Source organism: Rhipicephalus sanguineus, chromosome 10 (assembly GCF_013339695.2).
Source record: "Rhipicephalus sanguineus isolate Rsan-2018 chromosome 10, BIME_Rsan_1.4, whole genome shotgun sequence".
Lineage (NCBI taxonomy): Eukaryota > Metazoa > Arthropoda > Arachnida > Ixodida > Ixodidae > Rhipicephalus > Rhipicephalus sanguineus.
The window spans coordinates 118,744,150-118,765,667 of record NC_051185.1 but is presented as its reverse complement, the minus strand read 5'-3'; the positions used below and the strand labels follow the sequence as shown (position 1 = coordinate 118,765,667).

At 48.6% G+C, this 21,518-nt stretch overlaps 1 protein-coding gene across 1 annotated transcript; it reads right to left on the bottom strand.

The window, feature by feature from the left end:
• Positions 1 to 12,460: 12,460 nt before the first annotated feature.
• Positions 12,461 to 14,839, bottom strand: LOC119371683 (uncharacterized). Its single transcript, XM_049419954.1, is given in 2 exon segments — positions 12,461 to 13,566; positions 13,568 to 14,839. Coding segments are annotated over 2 exon segments (2,220 nt in total). The 5' UTR covers positions 14,747 to 14,839; the 3' UTR covers positions 12,461 to 12,525.
• Positions 14,840 to 21,518: the final 6,679 nt, after the last annotated feature.

Genomic DNA, 21,518 nt, shown 5'->3' with positions numbered 1-21,518 from the left:
GGTTTTGACTCATACAGTGACACATTTCGCTATCCGCCGCTTCGTGCTGAGGGTGGCAGCAGTGATCCGCCTGATCCGCCACCACCAGACTCGCCGGCCCGTATTATATCAACGTCGTCGTACACGAGTTGCACTATTGCGGGGTTTTATTTGTGCTCATTATAAACGACACCGCATACCGCACATTTGAACCGGGGATTTCCAGCTGGCCTTAAGACGTACGCACTTGTGCAGAGGTTTCAAATGCATTGTTATCAATTCAAATGCACCCTGTCATTTTTTATTCAGTGCTGGAAATCGCAAAGCGGTGAGGGGCATTCTGTGTATATATAATTATTGCGAAACTGGCCACATTACATTGAAGAGACGGAGTCGTTGTAGTTATAAATACCGAGATTACGTGGAATTTTTGTGAGTGCCCACGTGCGACACATAGGCCTGTATTAGGGGCAAAGCACCTTAGGGTCTCGCCTTGTCGGCGATTGATGTCGTATTCACGGTCCATCATAAACGGGTATGCCCCGCAGAAATGAGGTAAATCTCACTACTCGCCACCGGTCCACACTATGCATATTCTGAATTAAAAGTCTGTCGTTACTGCATAAAACATTGTTTGGCTTAACAACGGTGTCAGAGTCGCCGACGAAATTTACGAAGGCGCTCGAATTTCTTATCTAAAACCAAATACAAAAAGTGCATCTCTAAGGTAAAGTCTTCTATGTGAAACAACACTTGTTGAAACGTATGAGTAAAGATTTTTTATGTGGGTAACACCGGCGGACACTGCATGCCTCGCCCCTCCCCAGGTTGCACGCTAGAGGAGCTGAAACTTTCCTACGTGTGTCGCCCCTCATTTTTTTATGGGTCCCGCTCTAGTGCAACTAAGGCTCGTATTGAACACTGGCCAAAGAGTCAGTGTGACCACTTATAGAGGCTCTAATGCGTCGCAGGAGATAGACTGGATTGGATGGCAGACTACGCCCGGTGCGCTATGTGGTTCACCGTGTCTTTTAAATTAGAAGTTGTGAAGCACATAGTCGCACTCACATAATCACAGTCGCACCATCATGGTGAAACATTACCTGTCGGAAATTTTAATTTCACTTACGTAAATACTTGTAAAAAAACATGGTTGAGCCCTCAGTCATAGGAATCGGCATAGCACGAAAGTAAAACGTGTCATTACAGACGTATTCGAATGTTTACTCTACATTAATATAAGAGAGCTTGAGCAATGTCCATTCCTCTTTGGCAGCTATAGCACCGTTTAACGTGGATGCAACCACGTTGTTGCTTGGTGGTACATTTCTATGCCGATGACTAACGTTTATGATCAATGATTAAACAAATCCTTTTACAAGCTGTTGTAGTTAACAGTGAGAGTAATCAGAAAGCGGTGAGACAGCCAGAAGAGCGTCACTGGTTCCACGCACAGCTTGGGCTAAGGTCGCCATTCCGCGGCATGTTAAAGAGTTATTCAACATCACGACCGGACTAAGGGGAAAGGCAACGCGCGTCGTGTCTCCCTATTAGCCCGGCCGCGATTTTTCTAAAGGCGAGCGTAATCGGGGAAAGCGGTGTTACAGCCAGGCGAGGCAGGCGCGCGTCCCAAAGCTATTTCCGGTATGGTTGGATGCTATCAGCGAAGCCGAGGCTTGGGCTAAGGTCGCCACCTTGGGGTGTGGTAAGGTGTTAACAAAATTGCACTTCTACTATTGAAAACGGACCGAATGGGACGGGCGCGTAGCAACGACGCGTTGCAGGAGCTAACAGCGGTGACCACGGTCATGATGAAATAATTCACTTCACTTCGCTGGTCCCAGAGGACGATACCACCTCGCTCACCAAGAGCACTGTGAGAGGAAATTCTGAGATATAAAAAGCGCGTTTGTAAAGCCTCCGGAGTGTGTGACCGTGGTGAAGTGGATACCATGCCCGGCATCAGTTGTCATGAACCGAGAGGCGGTGGGTTCGACTCCCGTGACACAACGTTTTTTCCATCTGATCGCGTGCAGTTTTTCGACGTCATTTTCGTGACGGAAATACGGCGCTGAAGTCTTGGTGGACCCCGGCAAAAAACACTTTCTTGTTAAAAGGAGACGTACTGTCACAGAAGCAGTGTTAGATCTATTTCAATGAAAGCTGTCACATTTTATAAAAACTCGCATATTTGGGCCATTGTAGCACACCGAATTTCGGTTTATAAATTAAAATAAAATTATAGAAACGGTAAAAAATTATGGTTGCATTATTTAGGAATATTTAGCTCGGCAAAAATATAAGATATCGCAGTTATCTAAACTCCATTTCTCCATCTGATAACTCCATCCGGAGAGAGCGTCTACAAAGACACGATACATACATACTGTCATGACGATGAGCAGCGGCCGAGCTTGGGCCCTCGTGCTTGACCAGCACGAGGAGGAGAAAGACGAGGCAGAATAGAACAGCCGGCCTAGCGAACAGGCGTTGTGTCTATTTCTCTCGTCTTTACAATGGCGCAGCCGTCGAAAGGTAACCCCAGCTGTTAGTTTGAGGCAACGCGTCTTCCAGAGGAACGCCGGCACGCTTCCTCGCTGATGGAACCCGCAAGTATACCACCGCGGCAAGCATCCATCCCACCACCAGCGGACGGCGTCCAGGCCTCCATTGTGGTTCCGGGGAACTACTTGTCCGGTGACGTGCTACTTCGCGGCAACAATGCGCACGGGCTCCTCTCACCCAGGGACGGCGTACATGCCTCCTCGCCACCACCTGCCAATCTGTCGGCGCTTCAGGCACCGTCCGTGGACGGCGTCCAGGCCTCCTCGGCGGCTCAAGCCTCCTTCATCGACACCGCAGTACCAGTTCACGACAAGCCATCGCACGGGTACCGGTTACCTCGGAACGCGGTTGACGCTTCAAACGGCAAGGATCCCGGGAATGCCGTCCACGCTTCCCACAGCGACAACGGCTTACTCAGTACTCCATCGGCACCCGAGCCGCTTAGGGGTGCTGTCCAAGCTCCCTCGGACAAGGGTCCCTCCTCTGTGAGTACGCCGATCGTGTCATACTCCTCGGACGTCACCACAGGCACCACGCGCGGATCGCCCGAGAGCGCCGCCGAGCTTTCCGCCACCATCGCGCGACTCCGAGTCACGGTGAACGCCTTGGCAGCGTCAATCTCCGTGCTGTGTCCTGCCGCTTTGCCAGCACTGCATTCGCTCAGTGCCGCGTTGGCCGCCGCCGCCTCGCAAGACCATGAAGAGAGCTCACCCGAGAGCCGCAGAGAGCTGCGGTGTGCCCTCACGGAGCTCTCATGCCAACTCGACTGGTTGGCGTCGTCATGCCCCGGAGTTTCGCCTACCGTAGCACCATCACCGGCTGCCTGCGAACTACCGGAATTCCGCGGCTTCCAGGACGACGTTTTCCTTTGGATTGACACCATCAACTCGCTCGGCACCCGCCACGCCTGGACGGACCATAAAAAATGAATGATTGCCATCGACAGCCTTCGCGATGCCGCTAAGGCATGGCATGCCTACGAGGGCGTGAGGCAGCCATCCTGGTCGGCATGGTGTGCAAGTATCACAAATCTTTTTCGTCCTCTTTCACATGCGTGTGACCCTATCTCCCCAGACCCACTCTCGACCGTGCATGGGGGCTGTGAGGCACACCACCTCGACGGCGCCGCTCGGACGTGCACAAACCTGCCCGCCGCCCGAGATCAAGCTCGCGAGGCACAGCGCTTCTATGGTGCAGCTGTGCCCTTCACCAACGTGCCCTTTCTCGGGCATCAAGCTCATGTGGGGCACCAGCTCGATGGGGCATCGGTGCCCTCGAGCCCCACGGCAGAAGCCCTCTCGGGCTGTCCTGAAACTGACGTCGGACGCCGGTCCTACACTCCGTTGCTGGTCTCCGCCTCTGCGCCGGTACACGACATCTCAACATCACTGAGAGAGGGCGAGACCACTCCTCGTCCAGCACAGTTGGAGGAGCCGGCCCCAGATTCGCCTTCGCTGGGACACATACAGACACCAGCTCCTGTCGTGCTTGACACGCCTACAGTACAGGCGCCGGAAGAGGCCAAGGTATTCATCCCTGTGCTAGACGACGAAATTCATGAGGGACACAAACTCGGCACTGAATACACTCGCAGCAGCCTCTCGAGCGAGATCAACGCAGAAGGCAACGGGGCAGACGCCGGCCGCGAACAGAGTTTTCCGCCGAGTATCTCGAATTCCGCGACGTTGCCAGAGACCACGACCACCTTCGCGCAGGTGCCAGCACCTCTCGTGTCTTGCCCACCTTTCGCGAAGGTACCGGAAGAGCCCATGACACACACCGGTGACACCACTGTGCTCTCAGACCCGCCGGAGCCGCTTCTATGCTTGGAGAGCATTCCTTGACCGAATGCGCACCCAGTCACCACATGTTCAGTGACAAGGTTCTCCGGGACAAGCGCAAGAATGTTGCCCTGTCGATAACCCCAGAGCCCATTGAAATAATATCTTCTATCCCGAATAAGCCTGCTGTAGAACCCCCAGCCAAGGCACCCGGCGTGTCTTCTCAGATGCTGTTCCGGCAAGCTTCTTTGGCCGTGCCGCGTCTGCCGCTTTCTCCACGACTCAGCCGAAGCCCGCCGACAGATTTATCTATGGCAGCTGTCCACGGAAAGTCCCTGAGTGGCCGAGACCGACCACAACGATGTAGCCAGTCTCGTCCTCCAGATACCCGCCTGTCCGATCCCGAAACGAAATCGCAGCGTGGTCGGGACAGACCACCGAGGTGCAGTCAATGCCGCCCACCAGAAGCGTCATCGGCAAACTCCAAGCCAAGTTCCAGGATTGTAGTGAACGAACACAGTGACACAGCCAGCATCTGCCACCAGAGACATTATCGGTGGCTTTCCTCTTTGGCAGTCATGGCCGAGTGTCATGACGATGAGCAGCGGCCGAGCTTGGGCCCTCGTGCTGGACCAGCACGAGGAGGAGAAAGACGAGGCAGAATAGAACAGCCGGCCTAGCGAACAGGCGTTGTGTCTATTTTTCTCGTCTTTACAGTACATATATATATATATATATATATATATATATATATATATATATATATATATATATATATATATATATATATATATATATATATATGTGACGCATGAAGCCAGTCAGGTAGAAGCTGACGAGGAAGAAAGGGCGCGTGAATAGAATAAAAGTATGGCGTCTGTGCCGCTGGACGTCTCTCCTTCATAACGTCATATATATATATATATATATATATATATATATATATATATATATATATATAGGAAAAGGTATACGCTTCTAAAAAACTGTTTATTTGTCGACGTTTCGATCGGAGGCCGATCTTCATCAGGATGAAATTTACCAGGCTTCGATGCGCTTTTATATCATCGTTCTCCGAGCCGAGAGAAAGAGGAAAAGGTTAAGAAAAAGTACATACAGAAAAAAATAATAGAAAAAAAAGAGAAAAGAGAGAGAGAGGTAAGAAACCTGCCGAAATAAGTCGCGAATACGCTTGTGCACATACTTTGACTGACATAAGAATAACACGTGTTTCTTGAAAAAAAAAGAAGAAAAAAAAGAAAAAAAGAAACAAATCGTCAACACCCCACGTGCACATACTTTGGCCTACGAAAGTCGCGAATACGCTTGTGCACATACTTTGACTGACATTTTTCTTTTATTCGGGAAACACGTGTGTTTCGTAGGCCAAAGTGTGTGCACGTGGGGTGTTGACGATTTTTTCCTTTTTTTTCAAGAAACACGTGTTAATCTTATGTCAGTCAAAGCATGTGCACAAGCGTATTCGCGACTTTCGTAGGCCAAAGGATGTGCACGTGGGGTGTTAACGATTTTTTTTTCCATTTTTTTCCATTTCTTTTCCTTTTTGTTCCCTTTTTTTTTCTTTATTTTTCAAGAAACACATTATTCTTATGTCAGTCAAAGTATGTGCACAAGCGTATTCGCGACTTTCGTAGGCCAAAGTATGTGCACGTGGGGTGTTGACGATTTGTTTCTTTTTTCTTTTCTTTTTTCTTCTTTTTTTTTTCAGGAAACACGTGTTATTCTTATGTCAGTCAAAGTATGTGCACAAGCGTATTCGCGACTTATTTCGGCAGGTTTCTTACCCCTCTCTCTCTTTTCTCTTTTTTTTCTATTATTTTTTTCTGTATGTACTTTTTCTTAACCTTTTCCTCTTTCTCTCGGCTCGGAGAACGATGATATAAAAGCGCATCGAAGCCTGGTAAATTTCATCCTGATGAAGATTGGCCTCCGATCGAAACGTCGACAAATAAACAGTTTTTTAGAAGCGTATACCTTTTTCCTAATTATTTTACGGCAACCGAAGACAGACTCTTCATAATCTACGTACTATATATATATATATATATATATATATATATATATATATATATATATATATATATATATATATATATATATATATATCATTACAGCTTACGGGAATGTTCTAATGTTTATCGAAGGTTTCGCAAAAAGCCACACGCTATCAGAAAAATTGCGAGTGGTGTAGAACGCATCATTATTTTTCGCTTCAGCCGCCTTAATTAGCATGTTTGTCTCACAACAACAATATATCATCTTTGCATGCTGTCGAGTTAGTATGATGACTTTGGCACTGGAGCTTTTTTGATGCTTTTGTATATCGGAGACTGTGCGAACATATTACACGTGTAAATGTGAACACTATAGTTGAATTTCTGGTGAAAGGTGGATCTCGCTTTATATGGAGAGAGAGAGGTTTAGGCAATTGCGACTAAGATGGGAGGTTACCTAGAAGAGAAACTTCTGGTTTGCTGCCCTACATTTGGCGTACTCACGGTATAAGTTGAGGAGCACTGTTGCGACTCCCGGCAGTTAGACGTTGCCTTTCGCCAGACAGGTTACGTTAGAGTGCAGATCACGGCGAGTTAATGGACCCAGAGTGACAAAGTTCTTCCAGCCGCCGTCGGAGGTCACCACTGTTCCGCGCGCCGACCTCAGTTGCGTGCCGTTGTAGAACCGCGTGAGCGTCACGTCATGGTCGCCTGAAAAAAAAGTCACCTGATTTCGCGATCACACTCGAGTATTCTGCTAGACGCAAACAATATCCGTAATTCCTTAAGGCAGGAAGGAGGGTGTGTTTTGAATACATTTTCATATACAGGACATCACGACAACGGCGGCGTAATGGCTAAACCTACAGAACACTTCCCGTAAATTTTTGATGGCGTGAACATCAGTCAGGGGTTCGCAAATTTGTAATACAGTTAATCGTTGTAAACTTCTTGACTAGCGTTGAAAACACGCAATCCACTCCTTGTAGCTTCTCGCTTGGAGTTGTTCATCCATGTGCTATTATCGGAATGAATTGGCTTCAAACATACTTTGTCAATGGAATAAAGCGCTATGAAGTAGGCTGCTCTTGTTTTCAAAACTTTCTATACGTGCAGGAACGCACACATGACACGATGAATCTCGTTAGGGCGAGTCCCCATTATTTAGTGAAGGGGACTAACGAAGCAGAAGAGTGACAATAAACCAGGCCACAGTACTTCAGTATAAATTCTTAGGTGAGTTGGTGTTTAGTCAAGATATTGCAGCAGTGCAAAGTTCGTAAAAGAAATTAGACAGAAGAAGGAAAGGAAAAAAAGGCGCTTCACTCACGACTGTTGCGCCTCTCTGTAGAGCCTGCCTTTCCTCCCCTCCCTCTTCTGCTTCCTTTCATTTAGGAACTTCGTGCTATTACAAAATGCTCACCATTCCATAGCAGGCGCCGAAATATGGGCTCTATATTGTGCCGGTGAATAAGTCAAACATGGCAATTTGTTGTACGAAAATTAGTATTCGTAAGTGATACATACATCTTTCTATTTCGCAGGTCAGACGCACTGTGTCACCTTCAGCGTAAGGGCCTGCCGTCTCGTTTACTGTGGCGCCCTTGATGTCCTTGATGGTTGGAGGGCATGCCTGCGCTGTTGAGAAATACAGAGCGCGAAGTCTATGGTAGGTCGGCAGCACTCACATTACAAGAATTTCTCGGACCTTCGCCTGAAAAGGCACTACAGCAAAACGCGAACGTCTTAGTAAAGGACTTCATAGTGGACACTGACTAGAAGAGTGTGATGAACAGCCAGGTGTAGTTTTTACGAAATGATGTGTTATTCCGTATACTGTGGGTAGAACTTCTACTGAATTTTGTGCGCGCGAATGTTTTATTGAAAATTGAGGTCCTCCAAGTAAACTGTTCATTACCATGTTATTCTTTTTTGGTGTCAGTTTGCTGTACATATAGTGTTTTATTTACTTGAACACTTTTTTTATGGGGCGGGTTAACCACTTTTTCTTTTGTTGCTGCTATACATATTGAATCGCAGTAGGCGAGGTTATATAAACTGCAACCTCTCCACAGAAAGCCACTTAGAACCAAAGTAAACTAAACCATGCTAGATCTGCTGGTAATGGCAATATTCTGTCGTGTGGATAACATAGCCGTGACTTTTCTGCACCTGTCCAAAGACGCTGCTGTAACGTAGCAAAAAACTTGTGGCTGAGGTGGGGGAATGAAGCCTGGAAAGAGTGTTAGAGAGAGAGAGAGAACACACACGCAAACGCACGCACACACGCACGTACACACACACACACGCACGCACACGCACACACACGCACACAAAAGCGTAGGGCGTTCACAAAGGCCGGTGGATAGCTATAATCGAAGTATCGTTTGCAAAGCCTTCTTCTGCGACGTTGTGTCATGTCGATGGCGTAGAATTCTCTCTTCCTACGAAGTCGGTCGTCTAACCTATTGACCGCGTTGCAAAGGACACAGCTACATTTCCATGGAGTCGAAAATGCGCCAGGCCCGTGTACGTAAATTTAGGTGCACATTAAAGAACCCCAGGTGGTCGAAATTTCCTTAGCCCTCCACTGCAGCGTGCCTCGTGATCATGTCGTGGTTTTGGAAAGTAAAACCCTAGCAGTCATTAGCACCCAACTCATAGAGACTTCGGCCTAGCCCGCCATTCATGCTGTTTTTATTGTAATGCAGGAACCATCATTATTATTAGTAGTAGAAGTAGTTGCAATGGTAGTTGGAGTTGTAATGAACCGGATCTTTTTGCACTACTCTTTTATTAAGAAAAACAATACGCGACCAATATTTGTATCTTTACGGTTGCAATTGTCTAGATTGTCATGTGTTTGGGACGGTCAAAAAAAGCGATCGACGCCGATGCGGATCGAACCCTTCATTGGGTGAACTTGTGCCCAGGAAAAGGATTACGCTCAAAGTGCAATGATACCGTCGCACACAGTCGTCGGTCAGCGAATAATCTAATCTGCGGTAAAGCTGGTCAGCATTTATGCATGGGGCGTCGAAGATTCCAGCGTTATCGCTCGTGGCCATCTTAGTTGCCGAATAAACTCTATTGTTCGCGTTGTGGGCGCAATACCGGCCGTGGCGGCTGCATTATCGACGGAGGCGAAAATGTCTGAGGCCCGTATACTTAGATTAAGGTGCACGTTAAAGAACCCCAGGTGGTCGAAATTTCCGGAGCCCTCCACTACGGCGTCTCTCATAATCATATCGTGGTTTTGGGACGTTAAACCCCAGATATTATTATTATTGTGGGCGCAGTCGTACCGGTAGATCCTAAATAATTAGGAACTTTCCTACATTCCGGCGCAAGTAAGTGTGGTTATACGTGTAACGTACCGGTTAAATAGAACTAGAAAATGGGGCGCGTGTGGCAATATGTAACGCGCACGCACGCCCACGGGCCACCATCTTTCACCGCCAGACATGCTGTATATGATGGAAAGCAATAATTCAGCATAATTAGTAGTACACAACGCGCCACCATTCTCATTATGGGCAGATTACGAATTAGGAACCGCTGTTGTGCTTTCGGAACAGATTAGCTATATAGCTTGCTAAAAAAATGTCACAGTTTCGCCGCAAGGCCGAAGCAATGAATGCGATAGCAAGAAACTAACGCTATACGAAGTGAGGCTCGCCAATGGATACTCTCAGTTTGAACAGCGCTCCTGTTGCAAAGGCAGCCGAAGCAGCGAAGGAAACTAGCGTGCTTCAAGTGTCGAGCTGTGACACTTGATAGTTCGCGCTCATCTTCTGCTTGTTCGTTTAGCGGCGTCCCTTGAGCTCGAGTGACTTTCGTACGCTCCGTAACATGAGCGCGGACATCACGGTGAAACTTGAAACATCCCTCTTCCCCTCATCACGAGAAAACCGCGCGAACAGACAGCGGAGAGGCAAGGTTCTCCCTGCGATAATATAATAAGAAGCGAGAGAGCTCGCCAACGACTTTTAAATGCGCCTGTCGCGCTCCTAGCGCCATCTCGCTGGTAATGAAGAAACGCTTATGAGCGCCTTCTATCTCTGAGTCCGTGCAGCGGCAAAGGGTGTGTATATAACGCGCGGCGTTAGCTACGTGGAGGATCTGCGTTCCGTGGCGTAGTGGTTAGCGCCACTCGCTGCGGAGCAAGAGGTCCCTGCTTCGATTCCGCGCTTCGGAAGAATTTTATTGCGATAGCAATTATATGGACAGTCTCGGCTGGATTTTGCCGTCGCCGTCATGCACCGTATATGTTTCTGAATTATATTTCTTTGGGGCTTTCATATATATATATATATATATATATATATATATATATATATATATATATATATATATATATATATACGGTGCATGACGGCGGCGACGGCAAAATCCAGCCGAGACTGTCCATGTAATTGCTATCGCAATAATACCTTTATATTGAACAGTGACAGTTGATACTTGCAAATAATTTTTTAATACACTTTTATTTGTCTCTTGGGTGGCAGAAGTATGGCACTTCGTCTATAAAAAAGAAAATGACATCGAACTTTAATGAAATTACGTACAGAAAGACTGTCCTAGTGACGTCAGTGTGACGTCACATATTTCGCTGCGTTTTCGAGCTCACAAAGACAAAATATACAAGAGAAAGAATATATAGACGAAGACGTGCATCACGAGAAATATAATCGTAGCCAATCGCGATCAATGCGCACGTTCACAGCACAGCGCTAGGTGCTGCGCAACAAACTTCAATCAATGGTCATTCCATTCTGCAGGGAGTTCTCTAGCGGTGCTCTCCTTCTTTCATAGCCGCCGTGGTGCTATAGTGGTTATAGTGCTCGACTTCTGACTCGAAGTTCACGGGATCGAATACCGGCCGCTGCGGCTGTATATCAACGGAGACAAAATGCTAGAGGCCCGTGTACTTAAATTTATATGCAAGTTAAATAACCCCAGGTGGTCAAAATTTTCGGAACACTCCACTACACGTCTCTCATAAAGATATCCTACTTTTGGGACGTAAATCCTCAGCAATTACTATTCCTCACTCCATTCCGGGTCTAGGGCACGAGAGGATGGCACACAAAAGTTCTTTTTTTCGGATAATGGTCTGAGCTCAATGGACGATAGGACTGTCAAAAGCTAATGTCTCAACACACTGTGTCGATAAGAGGCCAACTGAGCATGTTCAAAATTGAATGACATTCTACGACGTTCCGAATGAGAGGCGAGATACTGCCAACTTTCTTGAGTGGCGCACGTTTGATCACGGACGTTTCGACCCCCTTTCTGTATCCCTGGCCCGTATTTGTGAAATGATGTTGCGATACAATTATTGGTAAGAAAAAAACCTCACCAGTTCCTAACACTGAACATGCAATTACTGATGGCGGCCGAGCAATGGGAAGCAGCACGTATTAACGGAATGGTTTCTGGATTCGGCCGCTAGTGCATATGCAGTAGGCGAGACCCTGTGGCGTTCTTTCCGGAATGGAAGCTCGTTTTTTTGTGGAAATGGGCTGTTGATGAGGTCATTTTGTTCATTCATTCGTTTGGATTTCGCGCATTGCGAAGAAAATACTTATGCGGCGAGGTCATATTCAAGGTGAAATCCAAACATACCGATAAGTACACAATAGCGAGTTCCAGAACTAATACATTCCTGCAGTTATGACGAACAAAGCGACAAGTAGACATTAAATCAATGCATCATAGAGGGAAGCGGACAACTAAGCAACATACGAAACGTAATAAAATATAGCAGCAAGAATTTACGCCTTTCAGGACATATAATCAAGATTGGATAAAAAATGAGAGACGTCACTCATTTCTTTCAGCCGGCCACTTCATTTTTCAAATGAGCTAAGCAAAATGAAAAGAAATTCTGTTATCGCGAGATACTTTACGAAGAGTATGACTCTGTATGCTCAATGCCTTCAAGAGCTGAGAAGTAGCTGGTGCCTTCTTCGTGCGTCGTCTCCTGATATCTTATCAATAAAGAAAAAGTTGTTCAAGATGGAATACATGCAACCATAAAGAAAGAACGAGTTACCGAAAAGAATGCAATACCATCATGCGAACAACTTCTGTTACACATGATGATGGCTATTGATGATGATGATGATCAAAACTTTATTTCACCCAAAAGAGGGGACCGACCCAGAGATCGGTTACGCTGCTTAGAGGAGGTCAGCGGGAATGCCTTGAGACGCCGCGGCCTCCAATGCGCGTGAGATTACCCGGCGTTGCTGTGCCGAGTCGGTGGTACGCAGAAGGGACTCCCACGTATCTTCTGTGTGTGAAGCGTCAGCGTACTGTGGGCACGTCCACGCCATGTGTATGAGGGTGGCTGACTGTGAGCAGTATCTGCAGTGTGGTGTCACGAGGTGTGGGTATACCTTGCTATAAAGCCAGGGGTTGGGAAAGACACCCGTCTGAAGCTTGCGCCACAGGACGGCATCACGTCGGGGGAGGTCTTTATGAGCTGGAGGGTAGTGGAGACGGCCTAGTCTGTAGTGCTGTAAAATGTCTGTGTAAGTAAACAAAGGAGTTTGTTTTTCGCAGGCCTGCGAGGGCGAAGAATGGGAAGTGTGAGGCGTAAGGAACTCCACCCGGTAGTTGAGATCTCGGGCGAGAGTGTGTGCCTGCACATTTCCACTAAGAGATTCATGGGCCGGGGCCCAGATAAGAAGGCGAGGTGAGGTAGGTGGGGTGTGGTCCTTTATGATTGAGTATGCCTGTGTAGAGATACGGCCCGCGTCAAAATTTCGGATGGCGAGTTGGGAATCGCTTACGATCACCTTGGTTGTACGGTCGGTCATTGCCAAAGCAATGGCAACCTCTTCAGCAACTGTTATATCGGTGGAGTGAATTACACTGCATGCCGTGCTCCAACCGCGGTGTGGGGCCAGGGCGACAGCCACCATTGTTGAACGATGTGGGTGCCGAGAGGCGTCTGTGTAGGTGACATCGGGGCGACTTGCGAAACGTTTCTGTAGTTGGCGCGCACGGTCGGCCCTGCGATCCGCGTGATGTTCGGGGTGCATGTGTTTGGGGAGTGGAGGAATACAGAGGCTGAGTCGTTGAGCTGTCGCTATGTCTTGGTAAGTGGTGGCCGCCCGCGTGGGGATGAGTCCAATTTGGTGCAATACAGCGCGTCCCGCATGCGTGAGTGAGAGTCGCTGGTACTGGGACGTGAGGGTAGCTTCGATAAGCTCGTTGAACCGTGTTCGACACCCCAAGGGCCATAAGTTTGGAGGTAGAAGTGGACATTGGGAGTCCTAAGGCGGTCTTGTATGCCTTGCGAAGCGAAGCATCGAGGCGATCGAGATCAGCGCGCGTAAGGCGGAGGTAGGGGGCCACGTAGGTGACGCGTGTGCAGACAAATGCCTGAACCAGCCGAAGAAGGTTGGATTCGCGCATGCCTGCGTGCTTGTTGGCAACCCGCTTGAGAAGGCGACCAATTTGGATGGCAGATTGGTCGATTCGCTGAAGAGCGGTGGAGTTGCCACCATTGGCCTGTAGGTGCAGTCCTAGGATGCGGATGTGATCTGTTTGAGGGATTTGCATCCCCTGTACTTGGAGATGGAAAGAGACCTGTTTAGGTTTGCGTCCCTGTGATGGAATAACAATGTACTCGGATTTGGTTGCCGAGCAGGACAGGCCAACCGTAGAGAGATAGCTGCCCACGCGGTCGATGGCTGTTTGTAGGGTTTCTTCGATTTGGCCGTCGCTACCTCGTGTAACCCACAGCGTGAGGTCATCTGCATAGAGTGTGTGATGCAGATTTGGGATGTCAGCCAGAAGTTCGGGAAGTCCTAACAGTGCAACATTGAAGAGGAGTGGGGATAGCACGGAGCCTTGAGGTGTTCCACGACTGCCGGGCGTGATGGTGGAAAGCTCTCCTTCGCCGGTGTCAAGTTGCACTTGGCGATTGGTAAGGAAATCCCTCACATATGTATACGTCCTGTTCCCCACTCCCAAAGCCTGTAAATTCTGCAGGATGGCGGTGTGATGTACATTATCAAAGGCTTTGGAAACATCAAGACCAACAATGACTTGGGTGTCTAGAGTGCGGTTGTAGAGCACCTGGTGTTTGAGTAGGAGCATAATATCCGGCGCCGCCAGGTGTGGGCGGAAGCCGAACATGGTATCGGGAAGTAGATGATGATCCTCCAAGTAGCGGATAAGACGGGTCTGGACAACATGTTCCATCAGTTTGCCCACACAAGATGTGAGGGAGATGGGACGCAAATTGGCAAGCGTGGGGCTCTTTCCCGGTTTGGGAATCAGAATGAGGTTGGCAAGTTTCCAGCTCTGGGGAATGGTGCCTTGCTCCCAACATTGCTGCATATAGTCCGTGAGGGCTTGGATAGAAGAATCGTCCAGGTTTCGGAGCATGCGATTGGTGACTCGATCGGGACCAGCTGCAGAATTTGTCTTGAGACGATTTAGTTCCGCCCGCACCTCTGCTCTAGTTATGGGGGCATCAAGGAGCGGGTTACCTACCCCCTGATATGCAGGAAGAGGGATGACGGGTCCAGGACGGATGTAGGTGTTGATGAGCTCTTGACGCAGGGAAGCGGACGAGCCGGAATATTCACGAAAGATACGTTCAAGTTGATATTTAGCTTGCAGCTTGCCACCATCAGGATCCAGCAAGTGACGGAGCAGTTGCCATGTGTTCTTAGAGTTGGGAGCCTTATCCATTTGGGAACAAATATCATTCCAGTTCTGACGGGTGAGGTCTATGGCATAGTTTTCAATGTCTGTGTGCACTCGAGCCAACCGGCGGCGGATGTCTTTATCCCATTTTCGGGTCTGCAGAAGGGTCTCAAGTTTGCGTTTCCTCGCCCAAAGCTTGGCGTAGTGTCGGTCACAGCTAGGCACAGACTTCTCGACTTCGATGTCCGTTGTGGCGTCAGCGACGTGCTGAAGGAGGGTAGCGGACCAGCTGGAAATATCAGTAATACGCTGAGAGGTCCCCGATGCTTGTCGTTGGGTACGAAAGCGGTCCCAGTCGGTCAGTCTAGCTGAACGAAGACGCTCACGCGTGGGCTTCTGGATGACTATTTCCAGAACATAATGATCACTGCCGAAAGTTTCTAGTGTATTGCACCAGGTGGCATTTACTCCGGGCCCCACGAAGGTGAGATCTGGTGTGGTGTCACGGGCCACTCCCACCCCTCTACGCGTTGGATGTGCTGGGTCGGTAAGAAGATTTAGGTGTAGCGAGTGCCACTCTTCCCATAGAGAACGGCCTTTGGGAGAATCGTAGTGGTAACCCCACGATGGGTGGGGAGCATTGAAGTCCCCCATTATGATATGCGGCTGGTGCTGGGCTAGTTGTTGAACACGGAGAAATAGGGGGCCGAATTCGACACGGCGGTCGCGGGGAGGACTATAGACGTTGAGCACAAAAAGACAGTGACCAGGTTTACGAGAAGGGCGGGGCAAAATTTCTAAAAGTACGTGATCGGGGAAATTAGAGCCAATGTCATGGGGGATGACATTCATGTTGCGTTTCACTAGAGTTGCCACCTGAGAGTTGGCGCGCCCCGACGTGTATGTCTTGTATCCGGCTAACTGAGCGTGCTTGCCACCCTCTTGAAGCGCTATGATTTCTGGACGATCGCGGGAGGCAAGAAACTGCTGGAGAACAGGACGCTTACGCGCGAAGCCCCGACAGTTCCACTGCCAGATGGTGGTGTTACGCGAGCGGCCCGCCATGATTAGGATGAGAGTTTGTGCCGCCTGTCACCGAGGACGAAGCGGGGCCAAGGGCAGCGTCATAAGATTTGCACCGAGCGTCTAGTGCTTTACTCAACGAGTCAAGTTGCTGGGTGAACTGCGCTGTGAGTGTTTCGAAATATTTCTCCATAGTGGCTTCCAGAGCCGCGAAGCGTTGGTCTGTGCGTGTTTCACTCATAGTCAGAGCTGACGTAAGGCGTTCAATTTGGGCCTGAGTGTCACCCGGTTGTGAACCGCCCACCTCGTAGGCCTTTCGTTTTGTAGCTGTGCCTGCCAACGATTCAGTGTCCATGGGGGTGGATGTGGATGTTTTGTCATGGAAGGTGGATGTGAAAAAGCACTGGACCCTATGCGCTGTTCTATTGTTGTAACCCTGTGCACTAGCTGTGTGACTACCGCAGTGAGGTGAGTAATGGCTTTTTCAAGTGTAGTGTTGGTAGTCCCTCCCTGCGTACTCACCGGCGGCGCCGCGGAAGGAGTTCCGGGAACTGTGGATCCATGTGGCTTCCCCGCCGGTAGACCTGGCGGAGTAGTAGCAGAGGTAGGCGCCCTCGAGCTGGACGATGGCCGTGATGACTTGTGGGAAGAGTCGGCCTCAAGTGGTGGGAACGAGGCAGAACGGTCCCTGTGCTTGCGCTGGGTACTACCAGACCGTTGACGGTCCCAGCGACTGGAGCGTTTAAGGGCGACCCGCCGTTGGGTCGCTTGATCTTGTTGCTTGGAGTCTTCTTCCTGCTGGAGGGCCTCCCATTGGCGCCGCTTTATGATATACGGGGTCCTGTAGATTTCCTTACAACGGCTGTCGCCGGTGATATGCTGTTTTCCGCAAAGGCGGCACGTCGGGACGCACACGTGATCACTGGGTGGGTCGGGGATGGCGCAGCCCCTACACTTGATCACTGTACTGGCACACACGTCAGCTCTGTGGCCAAGTTCACTGCACCGGTAACATACTTCGAACTTCTTCTTGTACAGGTTGCAACGGTGACGGGCATTGCAGAGGTAGATCCACATGGGAACACGAGGTTCCTTGAAGGTCAACAGCACGGCGGTGGTGTTCCCCAGACGGCGAAAGTCAACGATGGGAGGGTTACGGGGGTCTTCTAATTCTTCTTGGATACCTTGGCGGTCTAGGCGGAGGTCAACGCCCCGGATCACACCGCGTCCTTGACTTTCATCGGGTGCGCAGTACACTGAAATTTCGTACGTGTGGGTGCCAATCACCAATTCCTTAAGTCGCAGCACCCGTTCGGCTCGTTCGACGGCCGGGGTGCAATAGGCGAACGTGTTCTGCTTGGGGTTTACTTGAATGAGGTCTTCGCCGCGAACTGAGGACTTGGGGAAGTTTGCTGCAGTGCAAACCGCTTCGAATAGTATAAAGTTGGTAATCTTGGAGAGTAGGAGTCCTCCCCTGGGGCGGACGATGAGCTTGAGGGCATCGCTGGGCAGTCGAGGCTGCTTTGAAGCCACCGAGTTGAGAGCTAGTCGCCGCCCACGTTGGCGTGGTGTGAGCGAACGATCGGTCGCTGCGGTATCATCATTCGAGGCATTTGAGGTCTTATGGGACGTAGATCGTCCGTCCTGGGTGTCGGAAGCCGGGGGGATGGTGGTCCCTTTCGATGTGCGGGCTTCACGGCTCTTGTTGACTTGCGTGAGCCATTCGCTGGCTTCAAATTCTTCTGGGGTAATTTCCGTGCCCGCGACGATCTCCTTCATGGTACGCCGGCAGCCCGCGAGCGCGCTCGACGCCCAACGAAGCGGGCGGCGAGGCCGCGTCGACAGATTACGAGCGCGACACGGCGCGTTAGGCTTAACTGGCCGGGGGCGTGGCGGGACGGAAAACTTGCCGTAAAAGACTTGAAAACGGTCGACTTACGTCGAGGAAGGCGTCCAGAGATTCCCGGAGACGTCAGGAATCCGCTGGTATTGGTGCAAATTCGCTAAGATGAGAATTTCCGGGGATGCGCGTGAAAACGTACGGAGCCCATGTAGAGCACGACCTACTCGGCTGCCGAGACAGTGGCGCCCCCCCATGGCTATTGAAAAATGCACCATTCTCGAAACGTCCACAAGTGGCCCTCTTTGACTCGGGAAATAAGTTGGTTCTGTTGCTTCAATGTCCGACCAGCTTCTTGCACCTCTGTGTTCTGGTAATGGCATAGCAAACAGGCACACTACTACCGTGTTGCGCGTTCTATAGAACCGCAGCCGAAGCCACAACGATAAATATCGCTTTGACAGCTTCTATTACTCTGCCGCACAGCGGGCGTTTTCAGCGAAGCAACCTGCGACAGTATATACTGGGTGGTTGTAATATGCCTGTCGCCCGCTTTCGATTCTCCCATTATTTATCGCTGGGAGCTATTGCTAGCTGTGCTGTTCGAAGGTACAGCATTAAAAAAAAAAAGCCATTAGAAAGAATTTGTGCATAGAGAGAGCATCATTTGTCATGGTAACGGTGCTATCTTTTTTTGTGTGAGGGATGTTGTCGGAAGGCTATTTTGGTCGTTGGACGTCTCAATAAACTGCAGCCTCAATAAACTGCATAATTTGTTTCGAAAGGCTGCAGACTTTCGAAACAAATTATGTTGCATTTATATTGAGTTTATGTTGTCTTCAGTACTATTTATATGAACAGGTATTTGTATTTTACGTTTATTTTTGAGAGGACTCACTAATACGATGCGGACCTACATGATCTGATATTTATGTGTATTGTACTTAAAGGTTTGAATACTCACCTGTGGTGTTCACTGCTCATTTGGGTGCAGTACAGTTGCGAAGTGCTGAACAGAAAGATCTATAGAAAACATGCGCGGGGAACATGGTTACATTTTTGTTTTCATCAAAGAAGCTCAGTTCAGCGACGTAGTCGGTTACATTAAAAGAAGTAGTACTGTGCACTAAGAGTGTTTCGTTTAGGATCGAAGTGACTGCAACAGACATATACGTAGCATAAAGTCTTCCGGTGTGTTTCAGCGAAGGCTTCACATTCCCGCTAAGTTATTATGCTGAGTAACTCTGTAGTACCATGCAGTAAACACGCATTGTGCGTCAGTGAGACCTAAAACGACGTCGACTTGCTTATGCTTGTACCTTTTAGTTTTATCTTATAGGAGGCGTTAGGTTCCCGCAGAGGTACTTCAATGGGGTACTGTAATGACTCGTTCTCAACAGTTCTTCATAGTCAGCCTAAACTGCATTGCTTTAAAAAGTAATTTATCACTATAATACCATACATCGCAAATAATGGCGCCTATTTCAGGGAGTAAACTGTATGTGTGTACATACTTATTTGCAGAGTGTCGACCTTTGTAAATGTGTTCATTACGGCGGGAGCCGCTTGCTTGTTTACTTCCTCCGTGTTCTGGATGGGCAGTCCAATCAGCTGCCACAGGATTCCCGCCTTTTCGCTAACGCCCTATTGGTCTGTTTCGTGAGGTTCACTGAGGAGGTGACCTTTGGCAAACGACAACGGAAGCGGAACTCCTTCAAATTGGGAGGCGCACGTCGTTTGAAGCCAGTCGTCGGAATCGTGGAGTGTCCATTGCAGCTTTTCTTGCAGGGCCTATCTTTTTAGGACTGTGGCAACGTCGAAACAGATTGCGTCAGCCAAACGTACAGAAGTGCTGGGCTTACAGTGCTCGCATTTATTTGGTGAGTTCCTAGCGGAGTGATAAAAAAAATAACAGGCCGAGGAGTAAAAAAATGGAAGTGAAAAGCAACGTTATAGTTTTTCAGTGTGAAAGGTAAGACCTAATGAAAAAGCCGAGAGCAGCAGGGTGAAGACTTCTTTACGAATCATTAGCTCAGAAGAAGTAAAGTGTTTCCACCTTGCAATCGGCAACTTCTCAAAAGGAACTGGGTTAAGCAGTCGAGAACCATTTTGGATTATCTTCAGCATACGTTCAACCATTTGAGACGCTATGTGCGCAATTTTGTGCACCACTTGTTTTTGCTAGCTGCGTCGACTAGTGACTGAGAGAGAGCATTATACACGGAGGTTTGGATGAATTGAACCTCCTGCGTTGTAAATTCAAATTCGTCTTCCTTTAACTTTATTTTGCAGGGTACTGTTGCATTTGACCACCATGCTGAAGGCACGACCGCATTCTGCTAGTCGTTCGAGGCTTTCCGCTAGCCACATCAAAAGTGCTTTCTTTGCTTGAAATGAACGTAACCAAAAACGAATTTGCACTATATTTCTAAGCTGATAGGGTTCTATTAATGGAAAAAGAAAACACGAATGACTTCCGGATGAAAAGCTATTTAATTACAATATGATTTCTATTCATTGCTACAACACGTAGAAATCGGCATATGAGACATTTTCGTTGCAATAAAGTATGGACTGCCTCGAAATAATATATTGCTAATTTGACGCATTCACATACTGCTCTTGATAGGTGGCGTCTGAAAGGGTTAAGAACGCCATTAGCTTATGTTTCTTTTGCAGATATTTAAAATGGTAAGGGAGGAATTGTTTTCGACGATAACTTGGCCAACATGGGTTCAAAGACCGCCAGTGTTTGTCATAGGCATACTGTTTTTCCATGACCACCGCACAGTCACCTGGAGATAAGGGTGTCGCAAGGCTATAAGCGTTGACGCGTATATAAGAGGTGCGTAGGGAAGGTGTTACCACAGTTACCCACGCTCGCGAAAAGGCGAAGCTCAGCAGTGAAGTACAGCGGTATCAGCGCTTGGTGTGCCGAATGCAAAAAAAAAGAAAAAATAAGGGGAAGAAAACTACAGCAGAGACATTCCCCAAAGTTCAACGCATGCGCATACCACGAGCAAGAACGCGTCGGGATGCTGCGTAATTTGGACGCACGCGCTGATTCTTGCATCTTTAATATGCGCGCACATGAGTACGTCTAAGCCTAGACGAAAGTGCGACTTAGTATTCTAATTAAAGAAAAGGATACCACCGGGTAAAGGATACATGCGACACAGACAGCGGGCTCTTTCATATTGCGTGCCCGCGCCTCATTTCGTCTGTCTTTGCTGGTTATTGAAGCAGTCGTTCTCTTTAGAACGATGCAGCGGCTAGTAAAACATAAACAGTACAGCAACCATTAAAGGTTGCTTGTACTAACGGAGCTCCAATTACGCAAAGCAAGTCTTTCTTTGCTGAAGTCTTTCTTCTCCATCGATTCGAAGTCAATGGGATGGCATCTATTCACGGTCCGTACCCATAAAGATCTCTCTGATACGTAAGGATATAGTTCTGCTGCGTTTGACAGCGGCCTAGTTAGCTCGGAGCCATGAAATGATTCTAGCACAAACAAACATGTGTTGGGCTAGTTTCGCATAGGCTAGCATCAACGATGCGTTAACGTTTGTATCCGGAAACCTTCCGTGATGAAGGGTGAATTCAGGATTGGCTGCCAGCGATGGAGGTCGTGGCGAAGGAGTGAGG